Source organism: Sander vitreus, chromosome 23 (assembly GCF_031162955.1).
Source record: "Sander vitreus isolate 19-12246 chromosome 23, sanVit1, whole genome shotgun sequence".
NCBI classification, from domain to species: domain Eukaryota; kingdom Metazoa; phylum Chordata; class Actinopteri; order Perciformes; family Percidae; genus Sander; species Sander vitreus.
Window position 1 is genome coordinate 2,845,850 of NC_135877.1, and position 20,136 is coordinate 2,865,985.

General features: G+C 43.0%; 1 protein-coding gene across 2 annotated transcripts in view; it reads right to left on the reverse strand.

The window, feature by feature from the left end:
- scube1 (signal peptide, CUB domain, EGF-like 1) overlaps positions 1–20,136 on the reverse strand; it is a 134,929-nt gene that overhangs the window by 14,740 nt on the left and 100,053 nt on the right. For both annotated transcript variants that reach the window (XM_078281325.1, XM_078281324.1), the window contains 6 exons: positions 10,308–10,430; positions 6,779–6,895; positions 5,384–5,506; positions 5,027–5,146; positions 1,962–2,060; positions 172–288 (listed from right to left, as the gene is read on the reverse strand). In XM_078281325.1, the coding sequence (XP_078137451.1) occupies positions 172–288; positions 1,962–2,060; positions 5,027–5,146; positions 5,384–5,506; positions 6,779–6,895; positions 10,308–10,430 (699 nt within the window). The remainder of the gene's footprint in view (positions 1–171; positions 289–1,961; positions 2,061–5,026; positions 5,147–5,383; positions 5,507–6,778; positions 6,896–10,307; positions 10,431–20,136) is intronic.

Consider the following 20,136-nt stretch of genomic DNA (forward strand, 5'->3'; position numbering starts at 1 on the left):
GGTGAAAATACAGAGGTGAAGTATGGGGAGGAGGAGAGGAAGAGTCATGAGGTAGAAGATTATAATGCGTTGTAATGTAGCACTAAAGATAAGTGCAGACTTTCAGTTAAAATATAGTTATATATAATTATAAATGCTAGTGGCTTCCTAAACACAGTACAATGTCTTTACCTTGCAGGTTCTGCTTGGTTGAATCTCTGTGTTTCTCCTTGTTGCGGGGCCTCAGGTGACACTTGGCGTCTTTGATCTTGAACCTGGCCTTCTGTTTGATGGGTGGGGCCAGTGTGTCTTTATTCATTCACAGCAGAGAGAAAAATAACACTGTTAATCATGATAGAAACCACAGGTGTGTAAAGAGTAGATTATCTGCCCCCTTAATCTGAGTTTGGTCTTTTTGAAAGTAACTTTATTTAATTTATGTTCCAAATGGATAAAACTACTAATTATGTAAAAGTGGATATTTGGATTTTTTCATACAACTGTAGTGTCAACACTTAGCTGGTTCGGTAAGCAATCGTTCTACTACTTATTGGTAATGAAGCTGAGTGTGTCAACCGTTTATCCATTACTTTTAGCCAACTATTTAAACAGTTTAGTCTGTTGTTTTAGCTAACTATTTAGTCAGTGGCTTAAGCAAACTACCGTATTTCCTCAAATAAAAACCGGTAGTCAATTAAAAGCCGGGCCTCTGATAGTGGCCGGGCACGGTCAACACGGACAAATAAAGGCCGGTCTCAAATTAAGGCCAAGTGTAGTTTGTAGTAACGTACAGGTGCCAATAGATGGCAGTAGCTACATTGGATGTAACATGGGTCTCATTTAATGTTGGCAGAGAAGAGAGTGCCGGACTTTTCAACAACAAAACGAAAAGAGTTTTAAAGTATGCGGAGGAAAACGCGGGTGAAAAAGCTGCGAGACGTTTCGACATTGACCCCAGGAGAATCCGATACTGGAAGAAACAGAAGGATGAGCTGACAAGATTAGCCGACAAGAGCAGAGCACGGCTAGCTAGCTGGAGGTGGGAGGAAAAAGGTTAGCCAGGAGCTAGAAACAAAGCTAGCTAGCTACCGTCTGTAACGTTAATCAGATACTGGTGTGCTGCAAACCAGCCACTACTGTATGCTCTTATTGTAATATACCAGCAATACCGTAGTACCTGTATTTGAAATAAATACCCGGTACATTTACAGGGTTCAAACTGACACAGTAGTGGTGTTTGATTAATTCTGACCCAAATTGCTTTGTCTCCCTTCTGGCTGTTGTTGTATATGGTGATATTTTTGCAAATGTTTCTTAAAAAATGAATGATCTCTATCCATTGGAACGCTATGGCTTTTCATTTAAAAATGTTTATTTAAAACAATTATACTTATCAAACACATGGAATTAGAAATAAAGGCCTGCCTCTAATAAAAGCCTGCTTCAAATACAAGCCTGGTACCTTCTGCAGTTCAGGTAAATAAAGGCCCCGGCTTTTATTTGAGGAAATACGCTATTTAAACAGTTTAGTCTGTTGTTTTAGCTAACTATTTAGTCAGTAGCTTTAGCTTAAGTTAACTATTTAAACAGTTTAGTCTGTTGTTTTAGCTAACTATTTAGTCAGTAGCTTTAGCTAACTATTTAAACAGTTTAGTCAGTAGTTTTATCTAACTATTTAAACTGTATCAGCCGCACGCAATACTTTTAGCTTTTTAATCCTACAATTTTTCAATACTTTTAGCTAACCATTTCAGACGATAATGCATTACTTTTAGCTACCAGTTTAAAAGTCCTGTCTGCAGCTGTTACATATTACATATTTTTTTAATCAAATGATAATTTCTATTTTTTTTATTAGTTGAGCTACTCCACAATCGTTCCAAGTACCCTGGTATTAATTAATCAGATATATGCTTAAGATAATACAGTACCATCATCATATTTTGAGTGTTAGTAACAGTCTTTTCTCAGGCCTACTGTACCGGCACATGTAGGTAACGCAGTGGTGGCATTCCTCTTCTGAGGAGCTTTACCAGGCTGGACAGGCACTCCGCAGCTCAGTGTGTAGCTGTTCTCTGAGTCTGTAAGGAACACACACACACACACACACACACACACACACACACACACACACACACACATTAGACAGTGAGAATAGAGATATCAGACATGATGATGAGAGGTTAGGAAGTTTTTGGTTTTAGTTTTTAGGTATGGTATGGAAGCATGTGTGTTTATCTTGGCGGTGAGCTGGGCCACGTCCACTTCTGAGGATTAAGAAGAATTTTATAAATGCTGTATGACCTTACACTCATCCTGTATTTAGAAACATGACTGACAGCCCAGAGGAAACTCCGCTGCCATGTCACCATAAACCCCTATTGAGAAATGGAAGCCCAAATGAAAGATCTATGAATCCTGTCTTGATGCACACACACACACACACACAAAGACGCATTTCAAGTAAGAAATGAGCGATGAAGCCTTTCGGAGGTCATAAAAGGGAGATGATTAAATAAGAGCCCCGGCTGCATCAAGCCACAGGAATTTACATGGCTCTCTTCCCCCGAAAATTAAGCGGCACTCCAAAAAGACAGAAAAACAAATATTTCACTTCATGCCTGAGAGCTATCCATCATTCTCACACCATGGCGGCCAAGTTAAATGGAGCGAAGGCCTCGCTCTGGGAAAAAAGGCATGATGAAAGAATGTAATCGATTTACAGATGTGTGTTAAGTACTATCGCAGGAGGATAGACAGGGGTGCCAGCCAAAGTGCTGGGACGGGAGAAGCCAAGAAAACTTTGCAGAGTGAAAAACACATCATTCTGAGTGGAGAGCCTGAGGATCAACCAATACAGCAACAAAGAGTGTGAGTGCCTTCGTCAAGCATCAGTGGCATCAAGAGGAAAGGATGGGACAGAAAGCTGTGACAGCGAGCTGTCACCACCAGAGGGAAGCAGCGTGTGCAACATGGCCGCTGAAACTATTTTAGAGCGTTTTAGTTCCATTTGCTGGGTCACCAACTGTGACTTTTTTCACAATATGAATTACAGTATATTTCTCTTTACATAAATAAAGAGCAATTCCACAAAGAAAATGTTTCCCATTTTCTCTCTCATTATTTTTGGTCTATAATAATCTTTATACCCAGATCACTTCCAGACAAAACACAAACTTGACACATATGTATATCTAACCCATCCCCAAATAAAAATTAACAAACATGAAACGCAGAAAAAAAAGGTCACAACAACCAAATTAATAATTTACGGTAATAACACCTTCATAGTCCCTCTGTAGTACTGTATATCCCAGCCAGGACACAAAAAGGCCAAATAATCCCTAATAATGATCCCCTTCCTTGCCACATAGTATTATGAGCTGTAGACCATAGGTTGGAAAGAACAAGCAACTTGAAGATGTCACTTTGAACTCTACACTTTAAACTCTGCACAGCACAATAGGCACGTCACAATACTTTCAGTTATTTTAACTGTTTAGATTACATTGTTTCATTGTTAGGTACAGAAGCTATAAGCACATTTAAGGTGGAAAGTGGGGTTGTGAAGCCTGCCATAAAAAAGAACTTGAAAAAAATAAGCTCATATTTACAATGACTGTTAGTAGGTTTGTTTCAAGGGGTTAAGCTTCTCCTCACAACACGTAGCACCTATGGCGCCATTTTGATGCTAACAAGCACTCACCTCCCGTTAGCATTCCATTGACTGCCATTTATTTTGACGTCACTTTGACAGCGAATAGCTTTACATCTGAAGCGTTTAAAGACTCTATTTGTCCGTTGTTTATTTCTAAAGAAACACGACAATGTATAAAAGGCTCCATTACCTTGTACCTCACGTTATGGCTACGGAGCAGACGTTTTTGTAAAAATAGGCTAACAATTGTGTCATCACCACGGGACTTACTGTCTCATAGTAGAGGAATTACCGTATAGTACAGGAGAAGCTCACAGGCAGTTTCGACTTACATTAGCTGTTTAAGTTTAATTACTAATGTTAACTAGCATTTTAGTTAGCAATAAATAGCCTGTGCCTATGTTATTTCCTTACATATACCTACGCTCTCCGTCTCTGCAATATTCGGAATGATTGAGATTTCTCTTGGCACAGCTACCAGAAGACTTCCAACTTTCAGACAGGTTGCTCTATCAGTTTGGAGGCTGCTCAGTAACGCTCAGTGCTCACCGGAAAAGTGCTTCTAATAGCCTTCACTGGTCTCCGTCCAGAGCAACGGGATCTGTTGGTCCATTCTTATATACTGTCTATGGTTTGTTTACCATGTTCACCATCTTGGGTTAGCATGTTAGCATGTGATAATTAGCAGTTGACCGGATGATGGTGCTAGATTAAAGCCAGGGGATCAAATGTATTTGTCCTCTGGGGACCATGCATTTCTGTACCATACTGTATTTCATCACAATCCAGCCACAAGTTGTTGAGATATTTCGTAAACAACCATAAAATGTCAACCTCATGGTGGCACTAGAAGACAAGGCCAGGGATCCCCAAAGTCCACAGGATTCATCGTAGGAACCATGAATCCCTGAAGTTTGTGCTCATCCAGTATTTTATTTTACTTTAAATTTTATTTTGGGGGGGGGGGGGTCACCAAAGTCAGCAGGATTCATCAACTCAAAAATGTCATGGCAATCCATCCAACAGTTGTTGAGATTCAGTCTTTACCAAAGTGATTTACCAAAGTGACCAAAACAATTGCCATCCCTCGAGCCATGCCACTAGCTACAGTGTGGCATGTTGTACTTGGTAATGAATGGCAAGGCTGCTTTCTAAAGCTCTAACTCGCAAATGTTTGGTATTCTTCCTTAACTTATTAACTTAAATAATTATTCTAATATAAACATTCAAACTCCATGTTTTGTTGTGTCAGCACTAATACTTTATGGCTCCTACTGTAAATCTGTAAATACCCAGCATATGGAAAATAGGAAAGCTGTGTGAGCACAATACATTTTATATTCACTCTGTTTTGTTTAGCTGTGTGTGTGTGTTTGTGTGTGTGTTTACCTGCAAGGAAGAGGGCGTTGGAGGGGCAGGAGAGCGAGCAGACCTCTGCCCCTCCACTCTTGTTGCACGTCAGCTGGGCTCGGGGTGCTGGCTTCCCATTGGGCAGACACTTCACCGCCTCTGAGGAACACACATAGTCACATCACCATGACAACCACCTGGACACACACACACCCACACACACCCACACACACACACACACACACACACACACACACACACACACACACACACACACGTACACACGTACACTTGTGTTCAGGCCTGCTGTGAGGAATCCACCACGCCTCATGTGGAGAAACTCAAAAGCGGACACACACACACGGACACACACACACACACACACACGGTGCTTACCGATGCAATCTTTCTTGTTCCAGTGGAGTTTCTGTCCAGGTGGACACACACACTCGTAGCCTCCCTGGGTGTTTATGCAGCCGTTCTCACAGCTCCCGTTACTGATGCTGCACTCATCAATATCTGAGACACAACCACAGAAAGTATTATAGCCAGTGTGTATATGAAATATAAAACATTATAATTACAATTATAAGACATATAAGGGTGGACAAGAGATGTGATTCTACCGACCGATGTCCATTACAAACAAACAACCACATACATTTACATCATTGGTACATTGAGAAAATAGCCCTTAAAGTAAATGGACTGTATTTATATAGCCCTTTTCAAGGCTTAACAGCTACTCAAAGCATTTAGTACAGGAACCATTCACACACAGTCACACACTGTGGCCGAGGCTGCCCTACAAGGTGGCACATTCACACACCGAGGGCACAGCATCAGGAGCAATTCGGTGTTCAGTGTCTTGCCCAAGGACACTTCGGGGATTGAACCCCCAACCTTCCGATTGGTAGGCATCTGCTCTACCACCTGACCTCACATGGCAGTGTTCGGCGCATGCACTCAAGTGAAACATTTTCTAAATTGCCATATTATAAAAATGTGAAATATTGAATATATGCAACGTAACGTCAGCATCGGGTTACATTGTTCATGAAAGGATTTGTTAAATGCGTATTTATTGTTTTCAAATAAACGTTTTCAAATTTGTTGACAGCACAGGTTTTAAATCTAAATGTGATAAGTTATAATGTTCAGTTTCTGTTAAAAGTGTTTCACAGAGGTGTTGATTCAAATGCATGGTTATACACAAACATGAGAACTTTCCTGAAGGTTATTTTACCGAGCTGTACCTAATAAACTGGCCGCTGAGGGGATGTATCTGCTGAAACAGATACATCCTGCTCCTGCAGCTGTGATTGTGCTCACATTTCACCTTTCCATCCGTGACGTCAGTCAGTGGAACAGCAGGACAGTCAGAACTGTACTGAGCTACAGGTGTGTGACAGCGTACACACACACACACACACACACACACACACACACACACACACACACACACACACACACACACACACACACACACACAGAGAAAGCTCAGGGAGAAGTTATTCAGAGGAACTGAGGTGTGAGGGAGCTTTCGGCAGCAGCCGTCTGCACACGCTCAGCGACCCCTCACCTTCACACCCTGAAAAGCCTTTCCCTTTCAGACGCATACACACAACCACGCACATTTGATCTACTCTGTCACACACACACACACACACACACACACACACACACACACACACACGCACTTCAGCTGTGTCAAACAGCTAGTTCCAGGCCCGTTTGCGGTTTCAGGTGTTTCTCTCATGCTCTCCCATGCTCTCTCTCTCGTGCTCTCACCTCCACAGTGAGTGAGGCCGTACAGGATGTATCCCTTTTTGCACAGGCACTCAAAGCTGCCAGGGTAGTTGATGCAGGTGTGGTCACAGGTTCTCTCAAAGGAGCATTCGTCGATGTCTGAGGGAGACCAAAGAGATACATAACTGCTGAGAAATACCGTAGCTCTGTGAAATGGAAAGAGTTCGAGAACAGGAAATGGAGACAGTGACTGGAAGACACAGTATCATCGGTGACTAATCAAGTTAGGCTTCATTTGCTGTTTTTGTTCATTCACTCAAGGGTGGGGTTCCTGTTCACATCAATACAGGGGTGCCCTCTTGCAGCCAGCATCCAGTGGCCATTAAAAAACAAACACATTTTAAAGGGGAAACACCCCTGATATTTCACATAAATGTCAGTTTACCATCATGGTTAGTACATCTCATCCTAAGAACACGTTTGTACTTTTTGTGTGGTGTGTCTTTTGTGGCTAAAATAATAAATAAACCCTGATTAACCCCAAATGTAGTAACACATGCAACAGTAAGCCTGTGTTTGTAAAAAAGATGGTATTGGTTGAATTGCGGGAAATGTAAGATCTACTGTAGCACTTTTGGAGCTGGAACCACACTAGGGGCTACAAGTCTGGAAAGCTGTGTCTGTTGCTTTCATTTTGACCACTCTTCTGACTCTTTTTTCTGTTACCCCCAAAAGTGACAGTCTGACAAATACAACTCAAGGTTTTAGTAATTGAGTAGATCAAAACAGTCTGACCTTTGACATGTTTTGCATATGTTTTGCAGTCAAATGAGAGAACACAGGGTTTGTTCCACTGCATCGATGGAAGCAAAGGTCAGCGGGATGAGTGGTTCACAGATATTGTAATCTTAATGACTCATTTATGGGCAAACACAGGCTGCACACCGCGGACTAAAGAGGCCTTCCCATTAATCACAGTGGACAGTATAGTAAACAAACACGAGTTCCACACCAAACTAGGACAAGAGCTCATTCTAATAAAGCAATCCGGAAAAACTTCACTGGACTAACGATGAGATGGCTCACATTCACCGTTACGTCAATCTGAGTGTGTGTGTGTGTGTGTGTGTGTGTGTGTGTGTGTGCGTGCACGCCTGCCTACGCGTGTGTTTATGTATACTTGTCCAGCACCAAATATTATTAACCTATCAGGAATGGAGGCCAGCGTTTCAAGCTCACCTGGTTTATTTCAGGCTGTTCCGCGGGGCTTCACAGGGGCTAAAAATACGACATGTTATAATGGAGTTTGTCATGTGGAGGAAGTTGTTAAGGCCTGGATGTTGGCTCCGTAAATATTCCAGGCAACTGTTCATGTCAGGGCTTAGGAATAACTTGCCTGTTTGGAGCTAGCTCACAAGCAGGGTTTACATAAACTGATCCGGGAACATATATAAAATAAACCTTGTTTCTGGTTTGGCTGATGTGTTTTTCTTTCGGTCTTGATGGGGTGTTTTGACAGTGATTGCTGACATTTATCTAACTGCTGACAACACTCTCTCTATCGCTCTGCCTTTCCAAAGTTTTAGAATAGAAGGAATAACTTGTTGAAGGTGGAAAATGCTTATGCAACTATGGCAAACGATTCATCTTTCTGCTTTGGTTTCTTAGTCAGTTCTGGCAAATGCTCTAACACTGGCATGTAGTGTATCACCGGGAGCTATTTTCTCTGGAAAAGCTCAACGGCACAGAAAGAGCTGACACATTAAACATTATATTTCATTTGAAGGTTGTGTTGAACAGTCTGGATGTCAGCTGATGGGATAAACCTGGCAGCTATTGGCTGGCATGGTACAGTGGCAAAGGTGTGTCAGAAATAGGCACCGCCGCTGTGATGTGGCTAACAACACTCAACAGCACATTAAGGAATCCAAACGCAGCGCCGAAGCGTACACGCTCGGTGGTTTTGGGCCTGGGACTGAAGCACCTCGGGGGTTTGGATGTTAATAAAAATCATTTTATGTTTGTCTGCTCTCCCGTCTCGCTTGCTGCGACTTGAAACCAGGAATCTGCCTTTGGTCGTACAAACATAACCGCTGATCACAAGGAGGCTTCGCATGTACACTACACACCCAGCTGCAACGCACTGTAGATTATATGACGATATGACATGATATGCAGGCTTGACCTTATCTAATTTATGCATTTAAACTTGTATGCATTTACAATGAGCAACGGATTTACACACATTCAAATTGTCACTCTACAGCAGGAAGGAACAGTCCGACATTTATGGAAATTGTTATTTGTCTCCTGTGAGTCCAGTCGGTCCACTGGGATGTTAGCCTAGCATAGCACAAGGACTGCACAAACCTGATGGGAAGTGTATATTTTCTCTAGACTCATGTCCTGCAGGACCTAGTGTATGCCTGGATCCCTAGAGATCTAATTGGTTTTCTCATCTGACTCTTGCACAGACGCAAACTTGCTCTAAGGCTCCGGTTTCCCATTCACATAGACATTTCCCTGCCCTTGATACTTTTAGCCAGGGACTTTTTTTATGTGTGAATGATCATTACACTAATTCACCAGCCTTCATGTAATGGAATCCATAAGTCCAGAGTCCAAAGGATGCTTCTGTATGTATTTCTCACACCATCAATAATTTTAGTCCATGTAGACAAGCAGATACTTTTAGCCACTCAATTCCACTCTAAGAAATAAAGTATTACATTTGGTTTAATATTTGTGTTATCAATACAAGGGCGACACATTGTGCTTCTTTGAGCCCTGACTTTGTTCAACTGCTTCCCGTTTAAATTCAGTCAAAGTATGGCAGTCTCGTAGCCAGTACCACACAACATGAGCCGTTGCCAGCTCGAGTCCAGCAGATGGCATCAAATAAAAGAATGTTTAATAGCAAGATGGCAGGGTTGCTATGTTATGGCATGGTTTATGCAACATTTTTTTGCATATTTTCAGCGATGTAACTATCCTTAAAAGAGACACTTAGATTAAAGGTGCTGTGTGTAGGTTTTAGCCCTTCCCTTTCCAAGTGTGTAGTAGAAGCTACGGTGGCCTTCAGGTAACCTAAAAATGTGAAAGGCCCTCTCTAGAGCCGGTGTTTGTCCATTCTTGGCTACTGTAGGCACATTGTAGGCTCCGTGGAAGAGGACCCGCTTCCTATGCTGATATGAAGGGCTCATTGACGGAAACGAAAACACGGTTCTTGGTTTCAGGTGATAATACACCTATTATACATATTTGTACACATTTTTATCAGAATACAGCATAGAAAATCTGCTTAGAAATATAGGAAATATTGGATAGGATAGAACAACATAATGCCACCATTTTAGCCCCACCCCTGCTAGTGTGTCAGTCGAAGCCCTCACTGCCTGTAGCCCAATCCAGCTAAATATTCCCCAGCCGCTGCTGGGTCATAAAACAATTAGTCTTTGAGTTTTGGCAGGTGAAACCACAGGGACTCAACATTCAAAATGATTCCCTGAGCCTGATAGCAGCACTGACGACACAGTGAGGATCGGAGTGATTGACAGCCGCAGTCACTGACCTTCGCATGTCCGTTCATCAGTGAGCAGTTTGTGGCCTTTCTGGCAGCTGCATTCGAAGGATCCCACCGTGTTCCGGCAGAAGTGATCGCAGCCTCCGTTGTTCTCCTGGCATTCGTCGATGTCTGGGTTGAGAAGTTAAAAGAATGGAAAACAGAAGGGCCATCAGTGAAAGCACAAGTTAGCGTCACAGCTCAACCCATGATGAGGACGCGGACCTGAGTCGGACTGATTCACATTGCAGCTTTGTTTTTCGCGTGGAAGTTGTCAGAAAGTTTCTCCAGAAATAGCCCTGTACATTTAGCACTAGGGCTTCACAATAAATCCCAATTTTATCAAAATCGCAACATGGACTCGTAGTGCAATATCCATATCGCAGGGGGTGTTATTATAATTTGTTAAAGGCAAAATATGTGTTAAACCATTCTGAATTGAGAATTGTGGTGCTGCGGACGTCATGGCCTACAACTCCTATCCTATAGACTATAGAAAAAATCTTTGTTTGGCACAGATCCTCACACACTATAATCATTTTAATTTCTTTTATTGATGCTACCAAGCAGTTTCAGGAGCAGGGCCACATCTCAAACACGCCTCCTCCGGTATTCCTATAAATACTCACCTAACCCTCTCCTCTCATTCCCTCCCACATTCTGCACCCCTCCCTCTTTCTGTTCATCTCCTTTCTCCTCTTCTTTGGGTCCTAAGTAGGTCGGTCGTGTCTGGGTGCTACGGCGGATTCCCAAGCGACGCCTCCCCACAACGCAGTCAACGGCAAGTCAACTGATGACTAAAAGCGACTTTGTGCCTCGCACTCCAATCATCTTTCATTATTAAATTGTTCAGAACGCACCTGGTTGATGGTGTGGTCCTTGCTAGTGAAATTCCATTTAATTTTCAATGAAAACGAGAATAACGATACAAAAATGGTCATTCCCTCCAATATCTTAAATCATATCGCAATCACAATATCAGTCAAAATGATCGCAGTTAGATATATTCCTCATATCGTGCATTATTTAGCTAATTGAACTTATAAACTATTGAACTATAAAGACAGAGAGACGCACTGTTCCAGTTCAGCACCAAACACTTAATATACTTCTGTTGTCATGTATTAGACTTTGCTGACTCTACTCATCATTTTTCTTTTTATTGTCTTTTCCAAATAAGGTGCAGTGTTTCATCATGGTGTGTGTACTGGGAGGGGTACACTTAGTGTGCTGCTTGTTTGACAGGGCTCCAGCAGGCAGCGTGGATCAGTCCTTGGAGGTTTTAGCTTGGGGCTTGTTCACAGGGATCCCACTGTCTCATCCCATGATACGCTAGTTACCTGGAACTAATGGAGTCTAGCTGCTGGGAGAGAGGAAGAGGAGAGACTTTCACTGAGAAGTCTATTCATGCTCTTTCCCTTTTGGAGGGTGGGTGATGGCCAATGAAAAGGGGGATTGTCACCTCTTAATGTCTGTCGTTAACGATGCCGTTACTGAACGTATAGCTGCAAAACGTTTCCTGAGAATATCTGCTCATATCAACTAAAGCATTGTTAAACTCTTTCTGGTTATGGTTGGGCCAATCACAGCATGTGTTAGGGAAATGTCAAATAAAAAAAATAAAAAAAGTTGCCTGTGAACATAATAGCAATAATGATTGTAATACTAGTCCTGTGCAATAGGGTTTTTGTTACCCGTTGGTATAAGTTCAGTACATTTAATGATCAGACAAAGAAGATTGACTTTATGTCCTAAATAAAAGTCAGGAAAAGATGAAAGTAAAGGACGAAGAAACTTGTAAAGATTCAGGGAAGCGTCATTAAAAGCCCATTACAACATGTTTTACACCCTAAACCTGCCTGTGGATCTACAAACTAAGTGGTTTTAAGACATATGGTCCCATAGTAAAACAAACAAACACACAGGTCTGAGGTCCAGGGAGAGAGAGAGAGAGTATCTGCTGGATCCCTGTGGATTCAAACCTTGGATACCTGAGCTCTAGCCCAGGTGTGCTGCAGCCATCCAGAGGCGCAGATTCTAAAATAATAATAAGGCGAATGCATCGCCCCGAGGAAGCATGTTCAGTGCCAACCACAAACCTTCTGGAAGATCTGGCTTCACAAACTCCAACCAGCCTCATTCCCTCTCCTCATCCAGCCTACGGTGCCCTCAGATGAACCCAAACTGCAAAATCATGTCTGTCAGTGGCTTTTTCTTATGAGTAGATTTTGCTACTCCTTATCTCTCATTTATAGCAATTGTACTCTATCCAGATCATGGACGTTTTTTGTCATTATTTTCTGGACAACATTTTCAGAATAGGAGAAGGGCAAGCCGAAAAAATCAAGCTGGAAAGATTTGGAAAGTGGAGTGGCTGAGGGTGGAGGTGGAGGTGGAGGAGAGGAGCAGGAGCAAAGGAGGAGCAAGAGGGGACAATAGTCTGACAGATTACACAGGCTAAGCCCTTTTTGATTGGTGCTCTAAGTGATGAAAACTGTGAGGGATTAACACCTAAGCCCTTGAGCCGGGGAATAAGTCCGGCAAGACACCACAGAGCGGGGTGGGGGGGGGGGGAGACGGAGGTGAGACAAGACGGAGAGGATAAGGGAGGAAAGGAGGGAGAGAAACGAGACGAGAGGGAGGAAGTATAGGTTCGGGGGAAGGGAAGAGAAGGAAATTAAAGGAAGAACTTTTCGTCTCTCAATTTTCAGCGTTTCGTAGCAACACTAAAACACATTTCACTCTGAAACCCTTTAAACTTGGAATGTGCTGATGGTGGTTTCTGCACTTTGGCCATCAATACTGTATCGCTGGTACGGCAACAAAACAATCCAGGCCTGCCATGCCTAGTTACGTGCCAAGCTATGATTGGACAATCACTGTTTGGGAGAGGTTCACCATAGGAGAGAACTTGTCAATGATTTATTGTGAAGCATCCCTGAAATAATGACGTGCTGGTAGGTGGCAGGCCACAATGAGTGCAGTGAACGCTGGATTTATGCTTCTGCGGGGGCTCTACAAAGAACTTTCGCCGCAGCCTACATAAGTGGCCTGAGGTTTATACTTGTGCGCTGGTGTCTGCGTTGTATCTCGTATCTCTTTAAGAGAATAGCAGGGCCGGCGTGTGTGTGTGTGTGTGTGTGTACGTGGGGAGTGTGTGGTAGAGCGAGTGAGAGAGTGATGGTAGGATTAGTTTGGAGCGAGTAGTGACTCTAGAGTCATAGTGAGAGAAACAAAGTGTCTCCTCTGTTCCTCCTCTACCAAGCCACGGCCGAGCGGACCAATCACAGTTGTTGCGGGACGTGTAGTTAAATTTAGTAGGGTCCGTATCTACACGTACCTGCGTACATGCCTACGTAGGTGTCGATTTAATGCAGGAGCACATATTGGCCTTTAGTATGCAAGTGTGTAGCTTGATCAAGTCAGACCCAGCTATTAACAGGGTCAAGAGAAGGTGGCAAGAGCACAGAGAGGTCCAGTCAACACACACACACACTCTTAAATGGCTCTCAGTGTAGCGTGATAGAAGCCCTTATAAAACAGCCAGTAACTAAGCCACTGTGTTTTTCCATCAGGGTAGACTCTGGCCTCCCTCGCCTGATCCTCTCACTCTGTATCCTCAGGGAGCTTCTGCTGAATGAACTCTTCATCTAAATATGGAGCCGAGGCAGGAATCCACAACGAGCTGGCTGCGCGCCGTGGCAAAAAATGTAGTAAACTGTATGCCCCGCTGTGCCCTGTCAGCGGCCTTTTAATGGGATTGTCCCTCCATCTGGCTCGGCTAAAACGGATTTCCCCATGGCTGGCAGGAAGAAAAACGAGGCTCGAAGTTTATTTAAGGAGAGCGGGACAGGTACAGGCGTTCAAGTACACTCTAACGTCCCAAAAATGTGATGTCATACCGGGAAAGAAGCATTTAGATTGATGAGCTCCTTAACAATAATTTCTCTCTGCTCTGCCTGTTACCTCCTCTTGACTTTCAACCCCCCTGTGATTGCTCTTTGTCCTTCCCCCTGCCTGACTCTCTTTTGTTGTTCTCAGAGTGACTCCTTGTCTCATGTCTAACCTGCAGCAACGTCTGCCAAAGGATTCAAATCAATCATGGCGATGTTCCTGTTCTTTTCGTTGACACGCTGACAGTAGCTGGTGGGGCTGATCTCTATCTGTGAGACAGCAGGAGCGATGGATGCCTTTCTCCCTTCAGGTTACACACACTGTAAACTTGCCAACCCTGAGACTACAAAAGTAAAGAGTTTTCTTTTCAAGACCAGGGACATTTTGAGTTTATCTTTTCCTTCATCTTGTGAAGTGCAATGAATCAGATAACAAACATATGGCACAGAAACCACAGGAAGAAACGCTTCAGGAGTTGAGGAAATCTGGATTCTCAAATCAGGCATGTTGGCAAGTAAGACATGCGCACGCAAGCACGTGCACACACACACACACACACACACAAAGAGACAATTCCACAACATTCCCCCTCTGCCCACGTCGTCTCTGCTCTAATGCCTATGTAAAAACAGTGGATACCACCCCGGGTCTACCTAACACAGACAGACACAGCTTCATAATTATTCTGGCAGCCACAAACACTGGCAGAACCCACAGCATCTACCCACACTTAATGGCCACTCTGGGGATGGCTGAGCCTCATAACGGGGTATATAATTACCTTTAATGGAGCTTAAATAAGCTTTGAGCTTAAATAAATACATTAAGCCTCCGCACATCTTGAAATGATAAAGTTTGGAGAGAGAGAGAAGAGGACAGATGAAGGCGGGTCAGGAGAGCGGGTGAAGGGACAATATAGGGTTGCCTGACGTGTGGCAGGTCTGAGAACTTCTGGTGCTCAACCTCCATCATCAGGGCTTCCGTCAATGTTTGCCACCGTTACCATCTTAGTTCTGCGTGTTCACATGCTACTATTTGCCCTTTAGCACAAAGTACATTTACTGTACATTTCTTCCTTTAACGGACGCTTTTATCCAAAGCGGCGTACAAATGAGGTGCAATCCAGTTACAGTGGGCCGAGGAGAAGCCTCGAGAATAAGTGCCTCTACACTCAGTTATGTGTTCCACCCGACACATGTGCCAAGGTTGCAGGTGCAACTGAGATCTATGGGAATGTCATTAACTACAGGCCATACAGACATTCTGATGATGGCACTAGATTGGAGGTCAGTGTCCCAATCCATTGAGTCGATTTCACTGGATAAGTGAAAACCTCGACTTGAGGAAAAGTCAGGGGATCACCACAGTCATAAGGATCTAACCTCTGAAATATCATAAATAGATTTCATGGGAAACCATCCTATAGTTGTTGAGATTTTAAGAAAAGAAGAAGATGCTAAACAAATATAAAAGTGAGGCTCTGGTTTATTGGCATTTCTTTAAACCAATCACACAGCCACGGTGCCTCTGCTAAATAGCCTCGGGAAGGAACTTGTTTTGGTGGAACATGTGTAGCTATCTGAGATCTGAGGAGCAGTTAACCATAGTCCTCACAAATCCACCAGAGTTTAAAATGAGAACACAAAGGAAGCGGAAGGTAACGGACATCTGCGAAAAGACATGCATCCAGCGGAATTTCCTGCGGCACCGGAGCAATCCCGGAAGTGGAACGTTGTGGATTAAGACTAAAGCGGACCAAACTTCAGACCGACTGAAAGACTAACATTGAGGGCCACGGAGCCACGCTGCTAGCATGGCTAAACATGTAGAAATGCTACAATGGCTTCATCTGTTTAAGAGCAGGAGAAGAATCAAACTGTGAATATGATCTGTGCTCATATGAATGGGTGCCTTAATGTCATCTTGCACAAACAGCTGGGGTGCCAGAAGCCATCTCGCCTGAGGCGTTTCTTAATGAGGACACTCCTAACTATTTATTTATTTATTTATTTTTTTAAATTAGCGCTTCACATAAGGCTGCACATGGACAGCACTGAGAAGCCAAAAATCACATGGAGAATTGTCTCTGCTTGTTTCCAACAATCAATGCACACACACACACACACACACACACACACACACACACACACACACACACACACACACACACACACACACACACACACACACACACATAGTGGTGTTGTCATGTCTCTCACTCCAATGTTTCCTCCACAAAAGCCCAACTCTTTCCATCTGTCTGCCTCTGTGGCGCACACACACACACACACACACACACACACACACACACACACACACACACACACACACACACACACACACACACACACACAGTCTCCTGGGATCCATCTCTGACATTTTCTCTAGACGATCGACATCTTGCTCTTGCGTTCAATCAATAGTTTCATCCTTTGCCACAAGCTCTCTGAATATCACACAGCTCTACCAGACTCTGTCCCTACTTTTTAGGGCCTTTTATTTAATGCTACCAAGAATTGGATTTTAGGAGCAATTTAACGACCAAAATAAAGAAATAAAAAGACTGGCAATGGCAGTGTATTTCCAATTGAACATAGCTCATAAAAGTTGTGAGACTATAAATGGAAGGAAAAAAAATGTTACTAGGAAACGATTTAAGAACATGTCGTGAAACTAGTTAAAAGGACATTTAATGAAAACATAACATTATATTGTATCAACCGTGTTACCCTTACTTTAGTTAATATAAAACACACACACACACACACACAAAAATTAATTATTTAAAAGAAAACAAATGTTAGGTCAGAGTTTCTCAAACTTATCAAGCTTCTGACCACATTTATAGGTCCCAGAAATGAGTTTTTGAGTGTTTCTGTTAAGTCTGACAGTTTCAGCCAACATTTTGAACAAATTTGAAAAGATTTTACAGAAAATTGGTAAAGAAAATGCTAACAAATGCACATTTTCATCCTCTACTGTGTATTTAGGAGTTGGTGGTGCTAATAATCCAAGTCAGTGTTTCTCAAACTTTTTTTCAATATTGTACCCCCTTTGAATTGCTGACCAGCGCAAAACATTTTTGGTAGAAAAAAAAGGTCTATATAAAGAGGTAGAATACAGCGCAGTGATAGATTCACTAAACAACAACCTTTTTTTAAACAAAAACATTTAAATGCTACATTTCAAATGTTTAGAATCCATCACTTAATTCATTCATTATTATAGTATCATTATTTTATTTATTTACATTTATTATGCATGACATATTTTTAAAGTGCTCATATTATGTTAATTTTCAGTTTCATAATTGTATTTAGAGGTTATATCAGAATATGTTTGTGGTTTAATTTTCAAAAAACACCATATTTGTGTTGTACTGCACATTGCTGCAGCTCCTCTTTTCACCCTGTGTGTTGAGCTCTCTGTTTTAGCTACAGAGTGAGACATCTCACTTCTGTTCCATCTTTGTTGAGAGTCGTACATGCTCAGTAGCTAGGTAAGGACTACTAGCCAGTCAGAAGCAGAGTATTAAGACGTGCCCTGACAGTAGCTAGGTAAGGACTACTAGCCAATCAGAAGCAGAGTATGAGGGCGTGCCCTGACAGTACCTAGGTAAGGACTACTACAGTCAGAAGCAGAGTATGAGGGCGTGCCCTGACAGTACCTAGGTAAGGACTACTAGCCAGTCAGAAGCAGAGTATGAGGGCGTGCCCTGACAGTACCTAGGTAAGGACTACTAGCCAGTCAGAAGCAGAGTATGAGGGCGTGCCCTGACAGTACCTAGGTAAGGACTACTAGCCAGTCAGAAGCAGAGTATGAGGGCGTGCCCTGACAGTACCTAGGTAAGGACTACTAGCCAGTCAGAAGCAGAGTATGAGGGCGTGCCCTGACAGTACCTAGGTAAGGACTACTAGCCAGTCAGAAGCAGAGTATGAGGGCGTGCCCTGACAGTACCTAGGTAAGGACTACTAGCCAGTCAGAAGCAGAGTATGAGGGCGTGCCCTGACAGTACCTAGGTAAGGACTACTAGCCAGTCAGAAGCAGAGTATGAGGGCGTGCCATGCTAGCAGCTAGGCGAGCATTATAACGTGTGTTCCAAAGTGACCACGTTTGTCTCTGAAGTAAAGGCTGGACTACAATAGAGCTGTTTGGAGCAGTTTGTGAACAGTGTTTTCTGTTGGAGATGGTAAGTCCCTTTGGGGGGGACTTTGGGCTTTTTCACTTTGTGAACCTATAACATGCACAAAAAAAGATATATAACACAATAAAGGAAAGGGGGAAAGCCAAAAAGCATAATATGAGCACTTTAAATTAGCATTTTTGCAAAAATTTCTAGTACCCTCTGCAGTACTCCAAAGTACCCCTAGGGGTACACGTACACCCATTTGAGAAACACTTAGGCCATTGCAGAAGAAAAGGGAGCAATGAGATGACGTAATAAAAAGAGCTGCAGTCAAACCTAAAACAAACAAAAAATGTTGAAAACTTGATGGAAATATGACTGTTTTATGTATCACTTTAATGTGAGGAAGGTTACAGGCTCCTTATTGCGCCACACCGATCTCATGTTATCAGCTGTTCAGTGGAGTAGGTGATTGAGGGACATTTCAGTTCCATGCTTTGCTCATGTGACATTAGAGTCTCACGGCTGTGAAGTTAAACTGTCGCACTGTCAAAGAAAATGTAATGTTTGCATTGTAATCCTAGTCCAGTAATAAACTGCTGAAGCAATGGATTCAGCTCTTGTCACAGTGTTTAGCAGCAGTCAGCTGTGGTTTTATGGCTCACCATTAAAATCTTAGAGCAGCAATTCAGTGAGCTGAAATGTTTAACTTTAAATGATTGGACATTCCCAGTGAGCTTGTCTGTATTGATTTCAAACATATTCTGGCATGTTTTAACACAATATTTTAGTAATCCAAATGATAGGCCTCATACACAATGGAATTTGAATTGAATCCACTGGTAGTTGAACGGTGACCTTTAGGGAATTCACTTTTCATCCAGGTTAGATATTTTGGAAAGTGAACTCTTCACAGTCACTGTTCTGGCTGCTGGGATGGCTGAGGGCCGAACGAGAAGGATCGCTAACATCCACCTGGGCCAAAGGAAACAAGCCTCCACCCCCTGCCTGCTGCTCTGTAAGCCCCGGGGCTGTGTTTGAGAAGTCCGGTGTTTGGAATGGGAAACCCGACTCCAAAAGAGACCCTGATGCTGCCGCGAGGCTCAGCTGCCTGATAAAGCCCCCCCCCCCCCCCAGACTGACCTGATTGATCAGCTCTGCAGCCTAAACCAACCGACAACAATGAGGGTGGAATGAATGAACCCTAACTCCTCACCTCTGACCCCAGCATCTAGAGGCCAAGCGCAGGGTCAGGCCGTTATGTAAGAGGCTTGCTTACTTTGTTCCCGGGAGAAAGACCCGATATAGAAGAAAAAAAAGGTCTAAAAAACAAGCCGCAAATAAAACTCTTGCGTTGTCACTTAAATCCCATTTAGACTTGCTTGTAGGAATGTGCTACTCATATCTCCAGAGTACGAGCTGCATAAGTGGGAGAGTTCTACCAAATATAGTTTTACCAAATATTTGCAGTAAAAAGCAATTAAATGGAATACATTTGCAGAAACCCGAACCTCTACAAATAATTACAAACCAAGTACAGGGGATCTAGTTTTCTTGGAGTGCGCTGGTTTACTTCACAGGGTGGGGCCAGTGGAGAGGACAGACATCAGGCCGGGAGGTAGCGTGTATTTATTCAGGTATTAAACCACCTCAGTGCGCAATTCTGTTTAATAACAAACAGTCCACGGGGCCATGAGGGCCAAGGGAAACGCTCAGTTTTACACAACAATAAAACAGCCAGTGATCTGGACCCGGGTGGACCGGACCGAGCACTGCTGGCCGTGCTGCAGTCATATAAGGTGATGGAGACCACGGTGT